This window comes from Platalea leucorodia, assembly GCF_965183815.1.
Source record: "Platalea leucorodia genome assembly, chromosome: 2".
Lineage (NCBI taxonomy): Eukaryota > Metazoa > Chordata > Aves > Pelecaniformes > Threskiornithidae > Platalea > Platalea leucorodia.
The window spans coordinates 1,049,881-1,072,482 of NC_138824.1; the positions used below are offsets into that span (position 1 = coordinate 1,049,881).

The 22,602-nt window shown below is 57.8% G+C and overlaps 1 protein-coding gene across 1 annotated transcript in view; it reads right to left on the minus strand.

Annotated features, from left to right (window-relative positions):
• CLPB (ClpB family mitochondrial disaggregase) overlaps window positions 1-22,602 on the minus strand; it is a gene marked incomplete at its 5' end in the record, with an annotated part of 92,292 nt that overhangs the window by 66,788 nt on the left and 2,902 nt on the right. The window contains 2 exon segments of the mRNA XM_082304467.1: window positions 6,892-6,978; window positions 20,718-20,769. Of these exon segments, the coding sequence (XP_082160593.1) occupies window positions 6,892-6,978; window positions 20,718-20,769 (139 nt within the window).

Genomic DNA, 22,602 nt, shown 5'->3' on the forward strand with positions numbered 1-22,602 from the left:
TTAACCGAAGTTCTCCGGGCAGTTCAATCGATTGGAGAAAGTGCTTTCTGCTTCTAATGGCCGGCCCAACATATTGTTAAATAAATAAATACATACATACAATGCAGGGGGCGGGGAAATCGATGACGAGGTGGCTGGACGTGACCGGGGCTGCGTCAGGAGAAGCGCTGTGCCCGGACCAACGCGCTGGCAGCTGGGGTTGATGAACCAAGAAGCCCGGTGATCCCCATGACCGTCAGTTATCAGCACAATGCAAAAGCCTTGACGCGTTTTGATATGCGGCTGCCCCGAGCTCCGGCAGAAGCCACAGGTCCTGCCTGGACACAAAGGAGGAGCCTTGTGCGGTTATATCTTAACCCTCTGTAAAACTCAGCAGGGGCAGGAGGGCCGGGGGGAGCTGCTTTTACACTCCAGCCCCCGGTCTCTCCTTTTTTTCCTTAGATGAGGTCTAAATGTGGATGCGTGCCTTCCCAGGAATGGGTTTACGCCTACCTGCGGCACAGAAAGCAGGGCAGCCGTGGCATTCCCTCGCTCCGCGGCCGTTTATTATCGACCCAGATGAAAACGATCCTCCCCCCAAAAAAGGGATAAAAAGGGCTTGTGGAATCCAAAAAGAAAATAAAAAAGAAGTCTTGAAGGGTGGTTATTGTTATATTCTTCCCAACGGTTTTCTCTTGAGAGTGCGACTCGGGTGAATCAGGCTTCAGAGACACGGTCAAGGTACAGCACCGGTGCTGCACGCCCCGGCCATCAGCGCAGGCGAGGGCAATGAAGCCGTTACCCGCGTGCGGTGGCAAGCAAGCGCACACAGAGGCGGCTTCCGTGGCTCGGAGAGGTGCAGCGAGCTGCTAAGCTGACGGTATCTCCTCGTGCCTGACCTGCAGGCCACGGGGTGGGGTTCACCCCTGGACTCACGCACCGAGGACTCAGATGGGGACGCTGCCGAGGCAGCGGAGGGGAACAGTCGCCGTCGGTCCGTCCTCCCGCGGGCAGGTTCAACGCAGAAATGGCCGAGCGGACACCGTCCCTCAAAGACACCCAGCAGGGGAGTAGTAGAAAGAAAATGCCCCAGTTTGTAGGATCAAGCCCTCAAAACCTGCTGTCATCACAGCTGAAAACCACGTTTGACTCCTCAGCTCTTTGACAGGCGACACTGTGGGCCGTATGTGCTTCCAAAGGCATCCAGATATTTCTCCAGCTCTGCTGCAGACAGCTCTGAATGAGCTGCCCGAAGTGAAAGGAGTGAAAAAAATCACACGGAACAGATGTATGGACCTAATATAGGTGATAAGACTGCGCCAGTTCATCATGTCATTGCCTATAGACAGAAAATAGCTCCAGATAGGTCACCCTTCGCTATAAGTCTTAGAACATGCCCACTAGAATATTACTATGCATGATGTACTGTTATTGCCAAGATAAAACATCCGTACAGCACCTGCAATGCACAAAGTCTAGGTACGCGTGGAAGAGGCACAGGTCCCAGCAACCTCCGCCGAGGCAGAGAGCGAGCCGCTTCCCGACTCCGCTCCGGGAGGAGGGCTGGAGGAAGGCAGGCTGCTGGAGGAGGAGGAGGGCGAGGGGACAGGACCACGCTGGGCCAAGCATCGCCGGCTCTGGTTCTGCGCGAGAGCCTCTGGCCCATGGCTCTTTCCATCTACATAGAAAGCCGGAGAAGGAGAGCGGAGGCACGGGGAGGAGTCACTTCTCGTCGGTCATTCCCAGCAGGAAGGTGTTGAGAAGCAAAGGCGAGGAAAGGCAAAGGGATCCAGACCTGAAGATGGAGGGAGAAGGAGAAAGGGTGCGCAAGAAGGCAAAGACGCGAGAAGAAAATGGAGGAGAGGAGACGGCGTTGGGAACAGCCGAGAGGAAGGAGAGGCTAAAGCCCCCGATGAAACAGGAACAGGCAGGCTTGTGCCATGAGCTGGATGAACAAGCAGGACTCATCTAAACGCACGTGGAAGGAACGGTTCACCAGCAGAGAGCATTAGGGTTGTCCCCTCCTGCTCTACGAGAAGGCGAAGCAGTCCGTATGGAAGAACGCCCACGGGCGAGGGGAGACGGGGACATCTTCCCCGAGAAAGCGCCTGCTCGAGTAAAGAGATGCTCCTTAGGCGGAGGTGCAGTCGGGCCCCGTCCCTCCTCCCGCCTTCCCTGCGCTCCTGAGGGTACCCCGGGGATCCAGGCACAGCCGCTCGCCGCATTGGGGGTGAGAACGGAGGGCTCACGCACGTGTTAAACAAGATGGGTGCATGAAAAGAGCGGGGAGGAAGACGCAGAGAAGTTCTGTTGCTATGTTTTAGTAAAGAAGAGAAAGGGAAGCTGGAAAGAAGAGGGTTGACTTAAACCTGAGCAAACGCGCGCAAACTTCAAGCAGGCAGCCGCGTCCCCGTCGCTCTCACCGCATCCCGCTCCCCGCAGCCGCTGCGACGCGGAGACCCGGCTGCAGCCAAGTCGTTGCCTCTTTATCTTCCCTCTCCACCTGGAGAACGTGGGCACCGCCGCTGCTGCGCAAGCCGTCACCGAGCCTTGCGGAGGCCCGAGCCGCGCTGAGACGGTCACCCCGCCAGTACGGCCGGGCGCTCCTCCCCATGTAGCTCTGGAAGCCCTAAAATCGTGCTCCCACCCGCTCGCTCCCCGCCGGGCTGGTGCACAGGGGCTGCACCGAGGGCGAGAACAGCAGCAGCCCCAGGCGCCAGTGTTTTATCACCGCCCAGACCCATCCCGCCGGGACTCAGCGCCTCCATGCTGCTCCGTGCCTCGGTTTCCCCTTCCGCACAACCGTTTCTCCACCTCCTAAGGGGCTGAGGGTGACTCAGTGTTTCCCTGTCATCTTATTTCTGCTGAAACGATGGAAACCAGGGTAGCTGTATGCAGAAAAGGTCACTACGCTACAAATGCAGAGGCGCGTAGCCTGCTAAGGTCCTGACTGCTTTGGTTTTTAATTTGTGATAGCTTTGCTGCTTATTTTAACAAAGGCACAAACCCCACAAAGCTCTCAGTAAGTGTTTAATTAAAGCTTAATTACTATAAAGACGTTAAACGTGCAAAGCTGGTGCAGCCAAGGGGAGGAAGCCCCTAGCAGTGTTTTTCACAGAGACTATAAATCCTCCCTTTTATAACTGATGTCTTTCCGGGAGAATTAAGAAACCGCTTTAAAACGGGTCTTGAAATCCAGCAGAGCTATGGGCTTTCACAAAGACTGAAAACAGAGCAGACTAGGAGTCACTCCAACTGCAAAACCTAAACGCAAAGCGAGGCGGAACGTGTGTGCACGCACACCCGCCCGCCCGCGGCGCCCTCCGTGCCCTGCCGGGAACGCAGCTGTACGCAGCGCCGCAGACCAAAGCGACAGATACTCGTTGTGATGCTCAGACTGAAACCGGCATCCCTGCCCCGCCAGCTATGCTAAAGCTGTGCGAAATTCCCCCCGAAATGGGAATTCCAGCGGAAAACCTTCCTTTGCTCAGGTAAACACGGTCGCAGCTGATCTGGCGTTAGCCCGGTTACGACCTGTGTTATCGCAGAGCCGAGGAGCCTGGACCTGGACTCCCTCTCACAGCAAAAAAAGAATTGTAAATGAATCTATCCACGCTTCAGGAAGGGTCTGAAACAAGGGAATAAGCTAATTAAAAGAATAAATAAAAGGAACGCAATTCTTTCGACAATATTTTTGTATCATCTAAATTACCTTAATGAAGTGTTTTTAAAGCACCGACACCGAGCTTCGACACCGGACTGAAGCATTTGGCCGCTTCCCTTTGCGTTTATGGCTATCCCCGCAGCCACGTCTGGGGCTCGGCGCGCCAGCCCCACGTGCCGGGCCCCGGGGGTTCGTAGCGCCAGAGCCCCAGCTGCACGCCAAGAGCGTCAGGGACGCTAAAAAAAGAGATAACTCCCCCAAGGCGCCGAGCAGAGACCGGAGCGGATCCGGGGCGTCCCGGTAGCCCGGTCCCTCTCCGTTAGATCCCAAATTACCCCGGGCTGAGAGGTGCCAAAGCTGAGCGGCACTCGTGCTGCGCATCTGCGTTTCAGAACGGGAGGCTGCGGGGGAAGAGGCCAGCTAGGACCAGAAACGCTCCCGGCGTGCGGAAAAGCGATGCCCTGGAGCACAGGCAATGGGAAAAAAACCCGGACCTGGAGCTGCTGGAATCGCCAGTGCCTCTCCCAGTTCGCGGGGCTAAATTCACCTGGATGAGGAGCCTCTGGCAGCCCAGGAGAAAGGCTCAACGCGACGTGAAGCCTGGCCCCGCTCCTTCCCAGCTGCGCACCCGTCTCCCCTTTGCAACCCGTTAGTAGGAACGTACCAGAACGCTTCTTAATGCCTCGCCGTGTTTTGGACACGGGACATTTTCAAGAGGAAAAGAATCATCATCGTTTTGGTGTAAAAAGGAAAGACAGACCCCAAACCCCCCTGCCAGCACACGGGATTTGATCTTGTAGCTGATGGCAACTGACAAACACCATTAATGCAGTGCCTCCGAAATTAAATTAAACATATGGACTGTGGCTGTCTAATTGGAAGAGTGAGGGCTGTGAAAATTGGGAAACATTACAAAGCTAAAGGACAGGTCACAGAAATCTCCAGCAGCACAGCAGAGACTGAAAACATAGTTCTTCTCTGAAAAACGACTTTGGAAAGACAGTAATTTGGGGCTGAAGGCTGACTTTTTCTTAGGCCGAAACCACTCATCCCGGTTACCAGCGTCACAGCCCCCTAAAGCCTCGCCGGGTAACTTGTTCGGCTATCAACCACCTTAAAAAAAAGAAGTGGTCGCAGAGCAAGCAGGTTGAACAGAATCGAATGAGCGTGCACTCGTTGCAGGCTACGCGCAGCCCCCGGCTCAGCTGGCTGCACCCTGCTGGCCCCCGAGCCGCTCGTGGCCTCTCCTCCGCTGTGCGAGCCAGAGGAGGACCCGGCTCGCCTCCCCCGGCGGCTGCTGGCCTGATGGGCTAGGAACCAAAAGTCACAGCAACTTATAATCTGCCAAAGCGGCCGCTGTGGCTGGATAAAGCCATTTTAGAGCGTAGCTCTTTACGGAGGGACCGCGCTCTGAAAACCAAATCCTGCGTCCTCCTGCAAAGCAGAGTACCTCGTATTTACGCTAGTTCCTACCTAGCGTCTGTAAAAGGATTGCAAGAGATCCAGAAAACCAGCAGGCACTCTGCATTTGGAAGGGAAAACCTAATAAACATTTAAAACTCCGCAGGCAAACCCGTGCCACCGAGTCCGAGCCATCAGCTCCCCCGGCTCTGCCTTCTCCCCTTCCCCGGCCGACCGCGCGCCCGGCGCCCAGTTCGGCCGGGTTCGGGCAAAAAAGGTCGCCCCGTGGGCTACGTCCGCCGGTGGACGATTCGTAGGGCATTTCAAACGCTCCGTGTGTCATCTTCCAGCTCGACACGTTTCCCAGCCAGCAGCCAGACCCCACCGTGGACGTTACGGAGCCCGAAACGGTGCGGAGGGCCAAAACCAGGCCTGGCCCAGCCCCAGCGGCACCAACAGGGCCGTCACACCGGGAGCAGCTCTGGCTCGCACTCACGGTTGCCTCCAGGAAGCATCTAATTACTCTTTCACGATATTGTTGGAGACAAGTCCTACCAACCTTCGGATATTCTTAATTTTCAATTAAAGTCAGTATTCATCCAAAATGTGGGAAAAATAAACAGAATTTGCCCAACGCAGCCAAAAGCTTTTTGGTTTTTTTGGCCAGGTACCCAAATAAGACGCACGGTCGTTATCGCCCTGCCGTCCGTAACAGGGCGCAGCCTGGGTGCTGAACGCCTTTTGCTGCCTAGATGTTTTCATTAGCATTTCTACCTGATTTTAGGCCTGGTTTTAGGTAATTACTGTACCATGAAGAGCCTTTCTCCCCATCTCCTCTTAGCCTTTGCAACTCGGGAAGCCCTGTTCTGCTCCACCAGTCACTTGGAATGGTCAACAGCCGTCACACTCCATCGCTGACCATTGTCCGCTGGCAAAGGTGGGAGGCTCCAAAGCCCGTCCCTCTGCGGCCGGGCAAACAACGGGGCCCGTTGCTGCTCGGACATCAAAGTTAAACAAACAGACCCAAGCCCCCGCCTCTGTGCCCGTCTTAAGGAGCTCCCCAAGGAGGTCACGACTTCCAGCTTGTCATGGCACACATCAAAGTTTGCACCACACACGAACTCGGCACACGGATTCGAATCGTGTCGCCCGAGAGCGGATATTCAGCCTTTGTGCACTGCTTTAATCCTGTGTTTTCCCAAGTAATTAGGCTTTTTTGCTTATGAACTTGTGACTAAGTAAAGCATCCCTGAGAGGTTGTAACATCAAAGCTCATTCTCCCGTCTGTCCCACGTTTTCCAAAATTGGATTTCTTTTTCTCTTTTTTCCTTAAATAAAAAACTAATTGAATTTAGTTGTAGACTGAATATATTTAAGAGCGTCTTTAAAAGGTTACAAGAAGCCACGGCGATCATCATGGGAACTAAGGAGGGAGGGCACAGCATTCAGCCTTTTTGCTTCATAAAGGCCTAGCGTGACAGACCCAGCAACGGCCCCTCAGGCCAGGAGGGACGCGGCAGCTCTTCGGGAGCTACTGCCGATGGCGGGGCGTCCGGCTGCCCACCACCACGACATCCCAAGGTCACGGACTCATCAGAGGCCAAAAGCTCCTGCCAATTCAGCAGCCACCTCTCTGGGGTGGCGAGCAGCCCATCTCCATCCGTCACACAACGTACCGGGCAAAGGAAGAGCGAAAAGATCTCTTGGGTTTAGCTCGACAACGCATCCCAAACCAGCCCAAACTGTATGGATACCCTCCGTGGAGCTCACGGCGACGTTAGGAAAGGGTGGGGCAGCCGGGGGGTGACTTACCCGCTACGTGGTGGTGAATGCCGAGACCAACGTACCTGGAGTTCCTGCTGATAGCTGCCACCATCAGGGCAGTCCAGCCCAGCCTGTGCCTCGCGTTCACGTCCGCGCCTTCCAGCAACAACCTGGACAGGAGAGAGACACGTTCAGGGAGAGAGGCAGGGAAAGCATCCCGAGCGGGCTGGAGCTAGGGACGGAAAGCGGAGTATTTAGTACAGATCCAGCGCAGCCTAGCAGACCCAACATGGAAAGTCAATTCACTCCAGTTTCTCACCGGCTTCCGCACCGAAACAAACCGGTAGGTGATAGCAAGCACAGTCCTTTCAAACAGCCCAACGCCAACCGGCTTCATCTCTTCATTTTTTCTTTCTTTCTTCTGTTCAGTCTAACACCCGAAGAACCACCCAGCTGCACGACGGAGAGCGAAGCCGATTAACCCGCAATCTGATGACGGGTTCGGATCTTCAGGCTGCGGTGCAACCACGAGGCTTTCAGAGGCAGCTCAGCAGATCTCCAAAGCCCATGCCCACTGGAGATATTGTGGGGTTTTCTTGCACAGAGAACAAACGAGACAAACCCCAGAAACAGGAGGCACCGAACTCCCCTCGGTGCTTTTCCTGCTATTTTTTCCTGCAAAAAAACCAGCACGTCCTTCATCCAGGTGTCCCCGGGAAGGGCCGCCATCGAACTCCGTGCTGCGAGAGACACAAGTGAAAACACGAGCCGCCTCTCACACACGCAAGCACCGCACTTTAAGTGTTTAAACCCCCCCAGATAAGGAGGTCGATGGCAGCCGTGGCTGCTCGCGCGCTGAACAAGTCAGACCGCTTCTTCAAGGGCTTAGAGAGGTATGCGCCCGAATCTGGCCACCCTTCTCAAATTAATTGCCCTCGGCCTGCTGCGGTGTAACTCCGTCAGATAATTAATAAAGAGCGCTGGGATGGAATTAGCAAAAAGGAGCTAAATGCACCGTATTCCTCTTCCTACGGCTGGCACAAACGTAAGGGAAAGCACGAACGCCAGCCTAGCAACGACCCGCAGCTGCACGCAGGGTCTCTGCAAACCTTCCTCCACCTGGCCAAAAAGCCTCACAGCGGTTTCCCTAAAAACTTATCCCAGGGAACAAATACACTCACGTAATCCTACAGTTATTTCCAACCAGCAACACCTGTGCCTGAGCTTTGGCTCGTGTCTTGAACACGGCTGAACGCCGCTCTCCCCGCTGCCCCGAGCCAGGTAACGCTCAGCCGAATTAAGACGCCTAAAAGGATCCGTATCCCCCTCCAGCGGAGCTTTTTGCCCTGTTAGACCGAGACTAATATTAGCCAGGGAGGCACGAGTGGCAGCAGCCAGCTGACAGCCAGCTCTACGAAGCGGCCTGTCGGACAGCGATGTGCAGGTGTACGGGTGTACGGGTGTAGAGGTGTACGGGTGTACGGGTGGGTCATGGCACCGTCCTTCTTTGACAGGAGAGGGAGCCAGCGCTGGTGCCCTGCTACTGGATGCTCGGAGCGGCTCATCGGGCACTCGGACTGAGATCCAGTAGCTAAGAAAATAAAATGGTAACTGGTAGCCGTTGTTCGTAGCTCCCAACTGCGGTTCGGGAGGCCACAACCGCTGTAAATGATCCACAGCACCAACAGAAGATTTATATTCTCTTTACCAGGGTTACAATGAAAAGTTTAATGATAACGACCTATCTGGCAGGTAAACGATAGGTCCTTCCTCCAAAAAAGTTTGATACTTGCTACTACACGGTGGCAGAGGAACAAATTCTCACGCGGGATCCTCACCAGATCCCTGCGACCCAGCTCTGCGCCTCGCTAACTCGGGGCAGCTTGCAGCACAGGTTAATGGTTGGACTGGATGAGCTTAAAGGTCTTTTCCAGCCTCAGCGACGCTGTGATTCTATTCTAGGATTATCAAAGGGTCCTGCAGGCTGGGGTGCTGCACAGCACCAGCCCAGGACACGTCCTTACGCTTCCCCCTTCTCCCAGCGCCCACGGCTGAACGCCAGCGACGCTTGCTGCCAGCCCTGTTGCCCAAAGAGCGCTCGCGGATCGCTTGAAGGAGAAATATCGCCGTGCCGGCACAGAGCCCTCCCGCAGCCCGTACCGGGGCAGAGGGCTGTCTTCAGAGACCGGCTCCCGTTGCAGCGATGCAGACGGAGGGTGTTTGCACTCACAACAGAGATAAGCAAACCTGACTCGATCCGGGGCCGCTGCTGGTCACGGCCGTCACCTGCTCTGGCTTGGAGGGACGCTGCCGGCGGGAGAAATCCACCCCGCGGCCCCATCTGTGCCATCGCGTCCTCTGTGCAGGCACAGAGAGCGGCTCCTTCGGATGAAAATCCGCTGGCTCGCTGCCGCTGCAGGGCCCAGCTTGGGCCCCAGCTCCCCCAGGAACCACCCACAGCAGGCTGAGCCCCGCAAGAGACGGGGGACCCCCGCACCGAGACCTCGGTGTCTCCTCTCCCACCCACCCCAGGGGCTTTGAGAAATCCCTCCATAGCCACCGCGAGGCCCAGTCACCTCCCGCTCTTCCCTTAGAGCGGGACGGGAGGACGCGTGCAAGTCATGTCTGAATTTCATTTTATTTACTTGGCCATTTGAAAGAATTTGAACGCAGGAACTTCCGCCTCACCCCCTTTCTACACTTGACAGTCTAACAGCCACACAAAATCCAGCAAAATAAAAGAAAGGAAAATACTACTGCAGCGGAGGGGAAGCCTGACGGGAACCCAGGAGAGGCAGGGAGAAGCCAGACACAAAACCTCCCGCGGTCCAAAGGCATCGGCTGAGCAGGAATTACGGCAGCCCTACCCCTCAGGCTGGGAACTCTCGCCTGGCAGCTGAAACCTCACCGCCACCACCTACCTATGAACGGGGTAACGTGATTCACGGGGTGTCAGCCCCACCTGCGCTCGACGGGGTACAGAATCACAGAATTGTTAAGGTTGGAAAAGACCCTTAAGACCATCGAGTCCAACCGTTAACCCAGCACTGCCAAGGCCACCACTAAACCATGGCCCCAAGCCCCACATCTCCCCGGCTTTTAAATCCCCCCAGGGATGGGGACTCAGCCCCTGCCCTGGGCAGCCTGGGCCAGGCCCTGACAGCCCTTTGGGGGAAGAAGTTTTTCCCCATACCCAACCCAACCCTGCCCTGGCGCAGCTTGAGGCCGTTCCCTCTCGTCCCAGCGCTTGTTCCTGGGGAGCAGAGACCGACCCCCCCGGCTCCAGCCTCCTTTCAGGCCGTTGCAGAGAGCGATGAGGGCTCCCCTCAGCCTCCTCTTCTCCAGGCTGAGCCCCCCCAGCTCCCCCAGCCGCTCCTCCCCAGCCTTGTGCTCCAGCCCCTGCCCCAGCCTCGCTGCCCTGCTCTGGCCACGCTCCAGCCCCTCCATGGCCGCCTTGGGGTGCGGGGCCCAGCGCTGAGCACAGCATTCGAGGGGCGGCCTCACCAGTGCCCAGCGCAGGGGCACCATCCCTGCCCTGCTCCTGCTGGCCACACCAGTCCTGATACAAGCCAGGGTGCCACTGGCCCTGTTGGCCACCTGGGCACCCTGCTGGCTCACGTTCAGGGTATTCACATGGTTTAACATTAAAGGCGCAAACCTGGTCGCCTTCCGCCAGCCACCGGCTCGCCCTGCCGCAAACGCCTGGTCTCACTTCCAGCTGTCGCGAGTTTAACATTTGTTTTCTCATGAAGACGCTTCAGCATCTCCTCCCGAGACAGAGGACAGGACGGCACCTTCGCTGAAAGCACTCCGGAGCCACTAAAAACTACATTTTAACTCCCTGGAAGGCTTTTTTTCGCTACGGACGTACGGAAGGGTATACTGAACAACGAATTGTCGTCATTCGTAGTCAAAAAAAATAATGAAATAAGATCTTAGTCCAGCAGCCAAACCTGTTAGTGCATCCAACGGGAAGGACGCTGGAGTCTCTGCTGCGGGATTCGATTACAGGCTGGGAGCTAAGATATTAGAATTAATCAAGTAGTTTTCCATTCAGGAATCTAGATAATCGTAAGCATCTGGAACGCCACATGAGCCAGCCTAGCGAGAGAATTACTCGCATCACATCATCTGGCCTAATAGGCATTGACATTTCATTTAGAAGCGGGATTTTTTTTTTTTTTTTTCAAATCATTGAAGATGCTCAGCAACTTAACAGATTTTCTAGACAACTGAACTTTATGTTCAGGGTCTTCAAGCCTATCAATTTTTTCCCCCCGCCTGATTTAATGATATGACAATCGATAAAGCGACGACCAGTGCTCAGATCCTAGACAGCCAAATGTATTTACCAGCAGGAGCATTTTTTTTTTAATTAAATAAAATCCTCTGATCAATGTTTAGGATGTTTACCCTCAGTTTAACCAAATCAGATCCGGGACACTCACTCTTACCTCCCGAGCAGTTTCTCACGCGCCTATAGCTCTGTTAGCACCTTTTTCAGTGTTTCCCAAGAGTCGAACCGGTCCTCGGCTGCAGCAGTGCCACCAAGACCCGCTCGCTGGCCGAGCCCTGATACAGAGCGGGTGCTTTTTCTGTATGGTGCTGTGCTTGTACTTTAAGGATTTCAGATTTTAGGGTTTTAGGGCGGAAAGCTCCAGGCAGACGGGGTATCCCAGCAGATTTTGCTGGCAGGTTTGCAATGGGGAGAGAGCCTGCGAGCCAGCAGCGACGCCCCCTCTCCCCGCAGAGCCTCGGCTCCGAGGGCAGCAAAAGGGGGGCATTTTGCAGAATCGAAGACCTCTCTGGAAAGGAGCAGAGGCTCCGGAGGAGCGCGGGGCCCGGCCAGCAGAACATCACCGCCTGCTCTGGAATTCGCCGGAGGAGCCCGGGCAGAGCGGCACCCACCGCTTTGCCCGTACGGGTGTTTTACCTCCGGACAGCGGCTCCCGAAGCTTCAACCGCTTTGATCCACCCAGAAGGGAACAAGAGCCCGAGTCGGCTGCGTCGACGAGCCTTCTCCCCCCACCGCCGCCGCCGGACAGATGTGCCGGCTATTCACCCCGCTGCTGGGGTTCTGGGTGACTAACTCGGTGACACCGCGCTCCCAGCCGAGCCCAGAGGGCATGTTTGAGTTTGTGCTCAGTGCCGGCAGCGTGCCCGCCGCTCCCTCCCGACAGCTGGAGGAAGAGGAAGCTGGAAACTTGAACTTTTGCAACAACAATAGCTTCTGTTGCTCTCGGCCACTTAAACCTTTCCCCCGCTCCTTCCCCAATATGTCGCTGTTTAACTGCAGGGGCGGGGGGCACCCCCGGACCCGCTCACCCTCTCAGGACTTGCAGAAGAGGGAGGGATGAAAAACATCTAAACTCAACAACGTCTCCCAACGTGAAAGCGCCGTCCCCCTGTTAGAGGCCCGGGAAAGGATCTGCCCGGGCAGGGGAACCAGGCGAGCCGCCGAAAAGCCTTTGATCTTGCTGACGCCTTCCTCGAGAGAGCTCACGTCTGCTTCTGAACCCCTCACGATCATCTCGGGGCCAGGGCCACGCCACCTGAAACCACAGGAACGCACCGGCGCCGGGCAGGCGCGGTGCGAGGGTTCAAACCAGGCGAGGGAGGGAAGGGACGAGGAGAGGCGCCGCATTTTCCCCGCGGGTCCCGAGGAGGCAGGGCACGGGGGTGCCGGAGGGGACGGTGCCCCTAACCCCGGCAGCGTGAAGGGGACATGGAAATGAATTTCCAAAATCAGAGGGAAGCTGTTATAAATCTGAGTTTCAGATATGAAACCGAGCTCCCAGGGTTGTCTGAGGGCACAGAGGGCGGGCGAAAGCACCGCGGGCAAGAATTACGCACGCCATGGGGAAAGGCGAAGCGGCACGACGCGAACACGAAGAGGCTGACGCAGACACACGGCGAGACGCTGGTCTTCGTCCCGTCTCTACACCCCCTGCGAGATGCTCCAGTACCACCAGTAGATTTTGCTTTTGCTCAAACCAGGCTGAAAGAGGGAGAAAAGGAGGGAGAGATACACACCCTGCCTCCCGCCTCTCCCCAGGGAAGAGGGGAGCGCAGGAGCTTAGAAGTGCCGGCTTCGCTGCCGGCTCCGGTGTGCTACGGTTGGCATCACCAGGGGCTGGGGGGAAAAGAAAACGCAGCCTCCCCTGAAGGAGCCCCGTTCACTGCTGACGTCCCAAGTCACCGCAACGCGACGGCTAAGGTGCGCGTTGGAAAAATACCGCTCCAGCCCGACAGTCTTCCCTCTGCCAGTAGCCGATAGCTGGGGGAAGAACATGAGTAATCACTGTTTGCAGAGGGATTTGAGCATAACATCCTAACTCCTGGCAAGCCACGACGCGCCGGAGGTGGCACGTGGCTACCTGCTAGGCTTACTCTGCACGGATCCGAACTCGAGTCTCAGGCTCCCTAGCATCCACCGAGTTTCACAGTTTGTGCTGCACAAGAAAGCGCTTTGCATTTGTTTTAAACCTGCTGCCTGCCGTCTCCCTGGGTGTTCCTTGGCTCCCGAGCTGTGAGGGAAGTGGAATAACTGCTCCCGTTCGTCCCCATCACTGGTGGATGTCCAGGCCACTTCCACGCGGAGGCGATCCTGCGCCCAGCCCCGCCGCTGCCCCAGTGATAAACACCATCATTAATCGGAATTAACCCTGCGATGGCTACCAGATGTATTGCACACACACAGAAACTACCACGCATCCAGCCACGCCAGATGAGTCGGTGCCTGCTTCCAGGGGGAGGGATCTGGGCCTGGTAAAGGGTTTGAAGCTGTTTTGGGAAGAGGCGTGAGATCGTCTGTCTCTTGCGGCTGGCTGGATGCCGACCGCAAAGAAATCGGTCTTATGACTCAGCGTGCAAACACCGTCAGTCCTGGGAGGACAAAACACAACGAGGAGCATGAAAAAAGGTCACTACAGAGGAAGCGTTAAAGCAAAACGCTCCTGCGAAACCGGTGAGGAACCGAGCAGCGACAGCAGAAGTTACCGCTTTTATTTCCCATCTTTCCTCCCCGGTCCTTGCTGCCCTGCTCGGGAAAGCTGCTCCGCGGCGCTGCCTGCTAAAGGCTGTCCCCTTTCGGTTCCCCGCCATCCAGTACAGGAAAGCACAGCGCCTCCTCCGATATTTCATAGCCAGCGCGAAGAAATCTGGGCTGTTGTATCCGCTCCAAGCCCCCGAGGCCGCGCGCCAAATCAAACTCAATAACCAGTCAAAAACTTCCACTGAAACAAAGTGCTGTATAATTCGGTCCACGCTTTAGGAGGAAAGATTAAAGGGGATACTTACAGGAAAAACATGTGTTTATCCTAAAAAACCCAGGTGTCCATTAGCTCAGATGTATACTAACAAACACAGGCCCGGCGAGGGTAAACAGCATCACATAAAGCGTGTAGCGATAGAAATAAATGCAATTATAAATAATCTTCCAATCCTGTCTCCAGCCCTCCCTCACTGCCACTGCTGAAGACGGTTCCCAGCTGTTTAGGACAGAAGATAAGGTACGCGCCTGGCCGGTGGCCACAGGCAGGCACGCTTCGCTAGCCGCTGACATGACTCCTCCATTTACCCTACAAAGCATTCAGGCGTCCCTCGAGCATAGGGCCCCACGCACGATACTCACAGTCCTGCTAAGTATTATTACCTAATTATTATTATTATTACCTCTGACGGGTACGAGATGGGATATCTGCTCCCGTAAAGGCCCGCGTTCCTTCCCGTGATCCGATGGTTTCCCAGCCGCGGGCACGACCTTCTGCCGGGAGCTCCGGACGGCGGCGTGGGCAGCACAGCCCCGGCGGGCCTGCCAGTCCGGGCAGAAACGGGGCTGCCAGCTCCCAAGAAAACCCCACCAACGGGGCTGAGCTCTGGGAAGCTCTGATGCAAACGGCTCACGTTCAGCTCCGATTTGGGCTCATTTCAGCCAAGGGACTTTCAAAAAATCCGTCCCTGGACCGAGGAGGGTGCTGTTCCAGGTTGGTCACCGAAGCCTGACTCACTACCGAGGTTTTTTTTCTGTGATTTCATATGCAGTTCCTGAATTCTTTAAGAAACCCTTGAGATGGGAAGCAAACGGAAGGTGCTGCTGAACCTTAGCCCACCCCTGGGGCTGGGGAGGACCGAAACGCAACCTCCAGGAGGAGCACGATCAGTTTTACCTAGAAACAGACTCGTCTTCGCGGATCTACTGTGGCCCTGGCAGCTTGACTCTGCTCCTCCGAGCCATTTAAAGATAAAAAGATACAAAAGGCGTAAAAGACAAGGACAAATACTGCTCTGGTCTAGGCGGGAGGACTGCCCAGGTCCCGCCACGTCGCACGCGCCCCAGAGCAGAACGGGCTCGCAGCCTTCCAGAAGAGCAGCCTTCCTTTCCAGCCCACCCCACCAGCGTGCCAGGGACACGGTCCCCACCACCACGATGCGGTTCAGCCAGCGCAGCAACTAACGCAGCCCGCGCACCTTCGGCTCGGTCTCCTGCAGGTGACCGCAGCCTCCGGGTTAATCCTTCCCCAAAAGCGGGCCGAGCCAGCGTGACGGCGTACGCCCAGGGCCAGAGGTATCGTCGTACCCGTCCGGCCCTGCCCGCACGGGTCCCCCGTAGGCCGTACGCTCCGGAGCGCGTCCCACGTCAGCGTTCCTGCGACTGATCCGAGGTATAACTACGTGGGGAGCGAACGGCCCCGGAGCACCGTGCCGGCGGGCAGCAACCCTCCCTGCGGCAGCAAGGGGAGACGTCACGCTGTCAGAGGACTCAAAGCAGGGGACGGAGAGGCTGGTAACGCACCAGGATTCTCCCCCGGCCTGGGCAGAGCGGGGCGTTCCTGTCGTTGGGATCAGGACCGTTTATCAGGTGTAAGCCCCGCCATGGCCAGCAGCCCAGGCTGGGCCAAGCCCCACCCTGAGCTCTGGCTCCACGAGCTTTGTTGCCTACAAAAGAAGGGAGAAGAGACAGACACAGCCCAGGAGGAGGCAGCGCCAGGATGAGTCAGAGCCGACAAGATGAGCGATGCTCGATGCTCGGCTGCCTGACCAAAAGGCAGAGATCACCGTTTGGGGCCATCGAGCTTGACTTAGCTGTTCCTGCAATCTAAAAATCCGCCTGGAGAGAGGAGAAGCAGCTGCAGGAGCGGACAGGGAGCTTTCTGCCCTACCACCGTGCCTGGCTGGGTCGCTCCGGCAGCAGGAGAGCACCTGCTCCTCTCCAGATCCCACGAACACGCAGATGTGGGTCGCTGCCTGCTGTTACGAATGAGCCTGCTCACAGCCACCCGAGGTACGCGCCGCGTTTCCATGAGTCACAGCCGTCCAGGGCCGATGAGAACACTGTTCCATCGCATTTATCTGGCGAGGAAACTCTGCACTTTTGCGGGTGGCTTATTAAGAAACAAAGCTGGAACACAGAGAATCAATATTAATACTGAATATAAACACAAGGGGGATGGAGGCAGGAATTCTTTACGGCTTGGCTTCTTGCTTTCCCTCCAAAGGCGCGGAAGAACTGAGGTTGAGGGAAATGAAGCCACCCGCGTTAATTAGGTGTTATCTTCTGTACTGGCTAACAGCATGGGGGGCTCGAAGGGAAGAGCTGGTTTGCCACACGCTCCAAAGGGAACGGTCTCAGAAGTTAACACCTTCCTTGAGCTCGATGAAGAATTCAGCCCGGTTTCTCACATTTAACAAGCGGGTAAAGATGGGAAAACCCGTCTGGGAACTGCGAGGAGGCAGAGGGAAGAGGAGAGCCGACGGCTCAGGGGCTGGCTCCAGCCTTCGGACGCGCGATCCTTCCCGCAGCAATGCTATCCTGCGCGTTAACGTCAGGTCCGCCTGCCGTGTTTGAAAGGCCTGCTCATCCTCACCCGAGGGAGAAGCTGCTGGTCGGAATAATGTGAAATTCCCCTGAGCATAAGTCTCCGATCGTTTCCGATATTCATAACCTTACTCTTTCCAAGCCTGACTGAGAAATTTCTAGTTACCAGCTGAACTAACCCTCATTCTGTCTCATCGCTCTCCCCGTTTAGCAGCTCAGCAGCAAAAAAGGACCCGGAGGAAGCCTTTCGGAGTGAGGTGCTCTGCGCGCTGGCCGTGAGCAGAGCGCGGCTGCCTTCTGCGCGTCTCCTGGCCCAGACTCGGAGAGACGCCAGCGCAGCCCAGCCCCGGGCGCAGCCGGACCCTGCCTTCCCGCCCTGCCCCAGGCTCCCCGACACAAACCCTCCCTTCGGTTCCTGCAGCCCGATTTTCACCCGTGCCTGCGGTTCTTTGGCTTCCCAGACAGAAGGTCCGGGCAGGCACGGGACAGCTTGGCTTCCAAGATCAAGTGCTTTTAAATTTGCCTAACTGTATCGCTTATTTTCCACCTCCATTTACGTCCTGACAGCTGGCACGAAGCAGCGTTTGCCTGCAGCCTGGCGAAACGTGATCGGAGGAGTGCCGTCCGCTTCCTCACCCGCGTGGATGTGCTGCTACTACAGATGAGACTAAACACGGGGAAAGAGGCAGCGAGAAGACCCACGCTGGAAGATTTACAGGATGGGGAGGCTGAGATCTTCTGGAAGGGTGACCTGCTCTGAAGAGCCAGCCTCCAAAAAGCCAGCATCTGCTCCGGTTGATTCTGCTGCTGCTCTGCCCCTCCACGCCCCGCGCCCCGTCCCGCTGTACGTAAGGCGTATTCCTGAAGTCCCCACGTACGACCCCTCCATCCCCTCATTCCATTAATTCCTACGGGAAAGATTGCTTTGCTCTTCATTGCGCCCGGTCACCGTCACACCTCAACAGGCAGCAGATGATGGCCACGCAGGCCCGCACCCCCGCACCTCCCGTTCTTTGACGATCGTTCATTTTAGGAACCAGCTGCCGGTGATCCTTGCCGGCATTCCGGTCCTCCTTCTCCCCGGTTTTCCCCAAGGATGACAGCCTTGACCCTGTCATCCTACAGATGGCTTTTAGGGTGAGGAAGGGAGTCGCTCTCTTCCAAGAGAGGACACAGAACTCTCTTGGGATGAGGGACGCAGTTATCCTAAAACCTCTTCAGTCCTCTGCTGACAGCACAGCCTCTGCCCCAAACCCCCTTGGAGCCTCTCTCTACCCCGTTTTCCCTCCGCAGTTAAGCACAACTACAACTTAACTCATGGTTTCAGAATTATCTTCTTTGTGCCTCACACCACCCTCTCCCACACGTCCATTTTCTACGCTTCAGACCAAAAGATTGCATTTCCTACTCATTGTAGTTACGATGTTTGAGGGCGCAAAGGGCACGACAAGCCGTCAGCTGGAGAAGGCACGTGGAAAAGGCCAGCTCCCCCGTTCGCGCAGCAAGGAAAAGCAAGTCCCCAGCAGCGGATGAAGAGAGCGTGTACCAGAGAACGCGGTCGGCAGAATTATAAACATCTGGCTGCTGCTTCTAACAGCCTTTGAGCCAAAAGGCTGGAGAACCGAACAACATCAGCTCCGCGACACGAGCAACAGCGCGTCTCTGCTCGGCTTTCCTGGCACGGCCTAACGAGGCGGGTTGCTGACGAGCGGAGAACGCGTGTCTTGAATCGCTCCGTGAAGCCCGGGCGAGACGGCGCGCAGGAGCTCAGCCCTACCGCGCTGCCGGCTCTTCACTGCCTTGAAGTTATTATACCACGACATTAGGCCGTGGGAGAGAGGTTAAATGAGTCTAAAGGTATATTAGAAAACCCTGCCACGCTCTCCTAACTCACCGCCAGCAGCGGGGGAGCGCAGCCCGCGGACGGCGCTGCCCTCTCCCCGGCGCAGCCCAGGGCGCTCGGCTCGATGTCACGCTCCCGCCCCGCCAGCGCCGCATTTGGGCTTTACCCCTTGCAGGTGGCAAGAGCCCTTAATGCAACCGCGGTTCGTGCCTCCGCTGTCGGCTCTGCAGCAGCTGTGGAGATCCCGGGCTGTGGAAGTTTGTTGTAAAGCAGAGGCCGAAGCTGCCTGAGCAGGGAGAGAGTCAGGAGTTTTCACCGTCCCGTGCCAGGTGAAGGCACGTGCCAGGCAGGGAGCGCCGCACACCGGGGGCGTGCAGGGGGGAGGCAGCTCCCCGGGGAGCGGGACTGGAAGGAAAGAGCAGAGAAAGAAGGCGGGAGGCCGTGGCCGTGCGGCAAAGCCGGAGCGCGTACGGCCGCCAGCCCTTCCCGAATCAGGGGGAGCAGAGAGCGTCCCCCGCGCTGCTCCGCCTGCCCAGGCTCACAAATCACCCAGACATCCCTAAGCAGCAGCTTCCTGCAATTACAAGCAGCAGAACACATGTGCCAATTAACCGCACACCAATATCCTCTTCGGCCCTTGATCCAGGCCAGATCTCAGCCCCGGGCTGCAGCAGAGCCAGGCTGCTTCCTCTGCGATCCCGGAGACTGGAAGGAGCATCCCCTGGCCGCGGGCCAGGAGGGCTCTCCTCCCCGCCGCAGCGGGACGCAGGGACAGCAGCTCGCAGCGCCGAGCTCCCTGGACGCCTGCGCTGGGCGGGAGACCTCAGCCGGAGAGAAAAATCAGGCGTGGGGAACACAGGAGAGTGGCGATGTCTGCTCCCGTCCTGTGCAAGCTGCCGGGCTACCAAAAAATCTTAATTCTGTGCTTGTTGAGGGCAGCACTTGGGGCACGGGAGACCTCATCGCCACTGGGTTACTGAGAGAGACCAGGCAGGGCAGCCAAGCTCTGCTGGACAAGCAGCTCTGCCTGGTTCTCAGCCACTTCTCTTCACCCTGCGTCTTCAGGACGTTTGTTTCCCCCACACAGCTCCAGGCTCAGTCCCTGGCACTCGCTGCAGATGAGGTCAGCGCTGCCCTGCCAGCAGACGTATCTCGTTAATGCAGCACTGCTGCTTGCAAACCATCCTGGGAAGCGCTCAAGCCAATCCATAGAATCATAGAATCACAGAATCTTTAAGGTTGGAAAGGACCCTTAAGATCATCGAGTCCAACCGTTAACCCAGCACTGCCAAGGCCACCACTAAACCATGGCCCCAAGCACCACATCTCCCCGGCTTTTAAATCCCCCCAGGGATGGGGACTCAGCCCCTGCCCTGGGCAGCCTGGGCCAGGGCCTGGCAGCCCTTTGGGGGAAGAAGTTTTTCCCCATGCCCAACCCAACCCTGCCCTGGCGCAGCTTGAGGCCGTTCCCTCTCGTCCCAGCGCTTGTTCCTGGGGAGCAGAGACCGACCCCCCCGGCTCCAGCCTCCTTTCAGGCCGTTGCAGAGAGCGATGAGGGCTCCCCTCAGCCTCCTCTTCTCCGGGCTGAGCCCCCCCAGCTCCCCCAGCCGCTCCTCCCCAGCCTTGTGCTCCAGCCCCTGCCCCAGCCTCGCTGCCCTGCTCTGGCCACGCTCCAGCCCCTCCATGGCCGCCTTGGGGTGCGGGGCCCAGCGCTGAGCACAGCATTCGAGGGGCGGCCTCACCAGTGCCCAGCGCAGGGGGACCATCCCTGCCCTGCTCCTGCTGGCCACACCGGTCCTGACACAAGCCAGGGTGCCACTGGCCCTCTTGGCCACCTGGGCACACTGCTGGCTCATGTCCAGCGGCTGTCGACCAGCACCCCAGGCCCTTTCCCGCCGGGCAGCTCCCAGCCGCTCCTCCCCACGCCTGCAGCGGTGCCTGGGGTTGCTGTGCCCCCAGGGCAGGACCCGGCCCTGAGCCTTGCTGACCCTCACCCAGATCTGTGATCCACCTTCCACTTCACAGGTAACTGTGCTCACCGTCCCTCCCATTCAGGACCCGAGACGGCGAGGCGAGCACCCCAAGGGCGTGGGCACTGTGCCTTGGGACGCCCACCAGAACACGAACCAGTGCCGAGTCACAGCGGGTAAGGAGGACGAGCCCACCCCTTCCCGAGCGCTGACAGAGCTTTCCTGCCTTCCCACCCCTCGGCAGCCCTGTGCTCTCACACCTCTCTAACGCCCGCTCACCTGTTGACTTCCGAAACGTTGTTGACCCTCGCAGCTTCCAGCAGAGCATCTTCTGAAAAGAGAGAAAGAAGAGAAAGCGAGTTAGCACCAAAACGCACTCACGCACCCAATAACCCGGAGGTGGCACAGGCCGCCGCAGCAGAGAAGGCCGGGCCTGTGCTTACAGCTCGTACCAAACACCATGGGTTAGGAAGGATCTATTTTTGCGAGCAGGTTACTCCAAAACCCGCTGCTCGCTGGCTGGCTTACCACAGCCTCCCTGCAAGCCCCGGTGCCGGGCGCTGGGGAAGGCAGGCCTGAGCAGCAGTTCCCAAAACGCCGTCAGAGGCAGAGACGCGGGAACCTGCGCGCGAGCTGAATCCCCGGCCCGGCTGCACCAGTCCCCTCCTCGCCTCTCCTAGCCCAAACCCAGACGCTCAGCCCGCTGGAACAGTAAGGCGAGAGATCCCCCGGGCATCCCCCGTGGACGCAGCCAGGGACGTGGATTGCTCCTCCCTGGGAGCCCCGTCTCTCCCAGCCTGCCGGAGATCACCCACGCCTGTAGCAAACCACCTCCGCTTCCAACCGCGGGCGCTGCCAGTCTCCGGCTCGGAAAGTGCTGTGGGATGAGCCTGGGAAAAGGCTGGAGCGGAGGGGAAAGGTCCTCCTGGGGCACCCGGGGTTCCAGCAGGGAACCAACTGCGACAACTGGAGAAACAAAGATTTTCTCCCGTGTTTGCAACGCAGACCCCGGGAGCGGCGGGCTCCGGGGCGCAGCGGGCACGGGGGGCAGCTGGCACTGTCAGCCCAGGCGGTCACAGCCTCGGCCGGAGGTTTGTAGCCACCACAGCAGGGCAGCGAGCCCCTGCGGCGGGCTCAGACGGACACCTCCTGGCTGCAGAGGGTAGGGACAGCACCCAGCTCTGAGCTGCTGGAGCCGGAGCGGTTCAAAACCAGCGCAGCCAGTATAGCTGTCCCGGGGCGACTGGGAAGCTGGGACGATTCTCCCCAATTCTCCCCAGCCTTCAGGTGCTTCCCGCTCTCCCCCCAACATTTTGCGCCTCCTTTCTCCAAGCCATTTGTGCCCGCAGCTCGGCCTTCTGCCTTGCATCTTTAACCTGTCGCCCTAACCCCTGTCCCGTGCGCCCCGTCCCCGGCTGCTGGGGCGAGGGTGCCTCTCTCGGGGCACGAGCACGCAACCAGGCGCGCGTTCGGCTCGCCCCAGCAGCCCGCGCCGCAGAGGTTCGAGCTGCACCGCAAACCTCAACGCTTCCTCCGCCGCCCTGAAGGTAACGGCGCTCGGCGCGCCGCGGGGAGCTATTTTGGCTGACGGATGTCACCGGTGCAGACCTGCATCTAAACTAAGAGCACAAATTGCTTGTGGTCTTATTAGGAAAGCCGGGATGGGTGGGCACTGCGGGTTTACCTGGGCTGTGCGCTGTCTCAAGGACAATTCGCCAGGCTGAGGGTGTCAGAGGGGAGCAGCGGGTGAGTTTGTGTCCCTCCTGGGGACGACGGCTGCTCGCTGGCCCCAGCACTGCAGCAGAGCACCAGCAGCACGGGCCACGCAGCCCTGCCCGAGACACGGGGTAAAATCCAGGCAGTTGGGACCAAACGACCTTTGGTGTCCGAGTTACCGAGCGTTCAGGCACCTCAGGCCCAGCACCACGTCCTCCTCCCAGTCACAGAAGGGTTTGGGTGGGAAGGGACCTTTCCAGCCCATCCAGTCCCACCCCTGCCATGGGCAGGGACATCTTCCACCAGATCAGGGTGCTCACAGCCCCGTCCAGCCTGGCCTTGGATGCTTCCAGGGATGGGGCATCTCCCACCTCTCTGGGCAACCTGGGCCAGTGTCTCACCACCCTCAGCGTGAAACATTTCTTCCTTCTATCCAGTCTGAATCTCC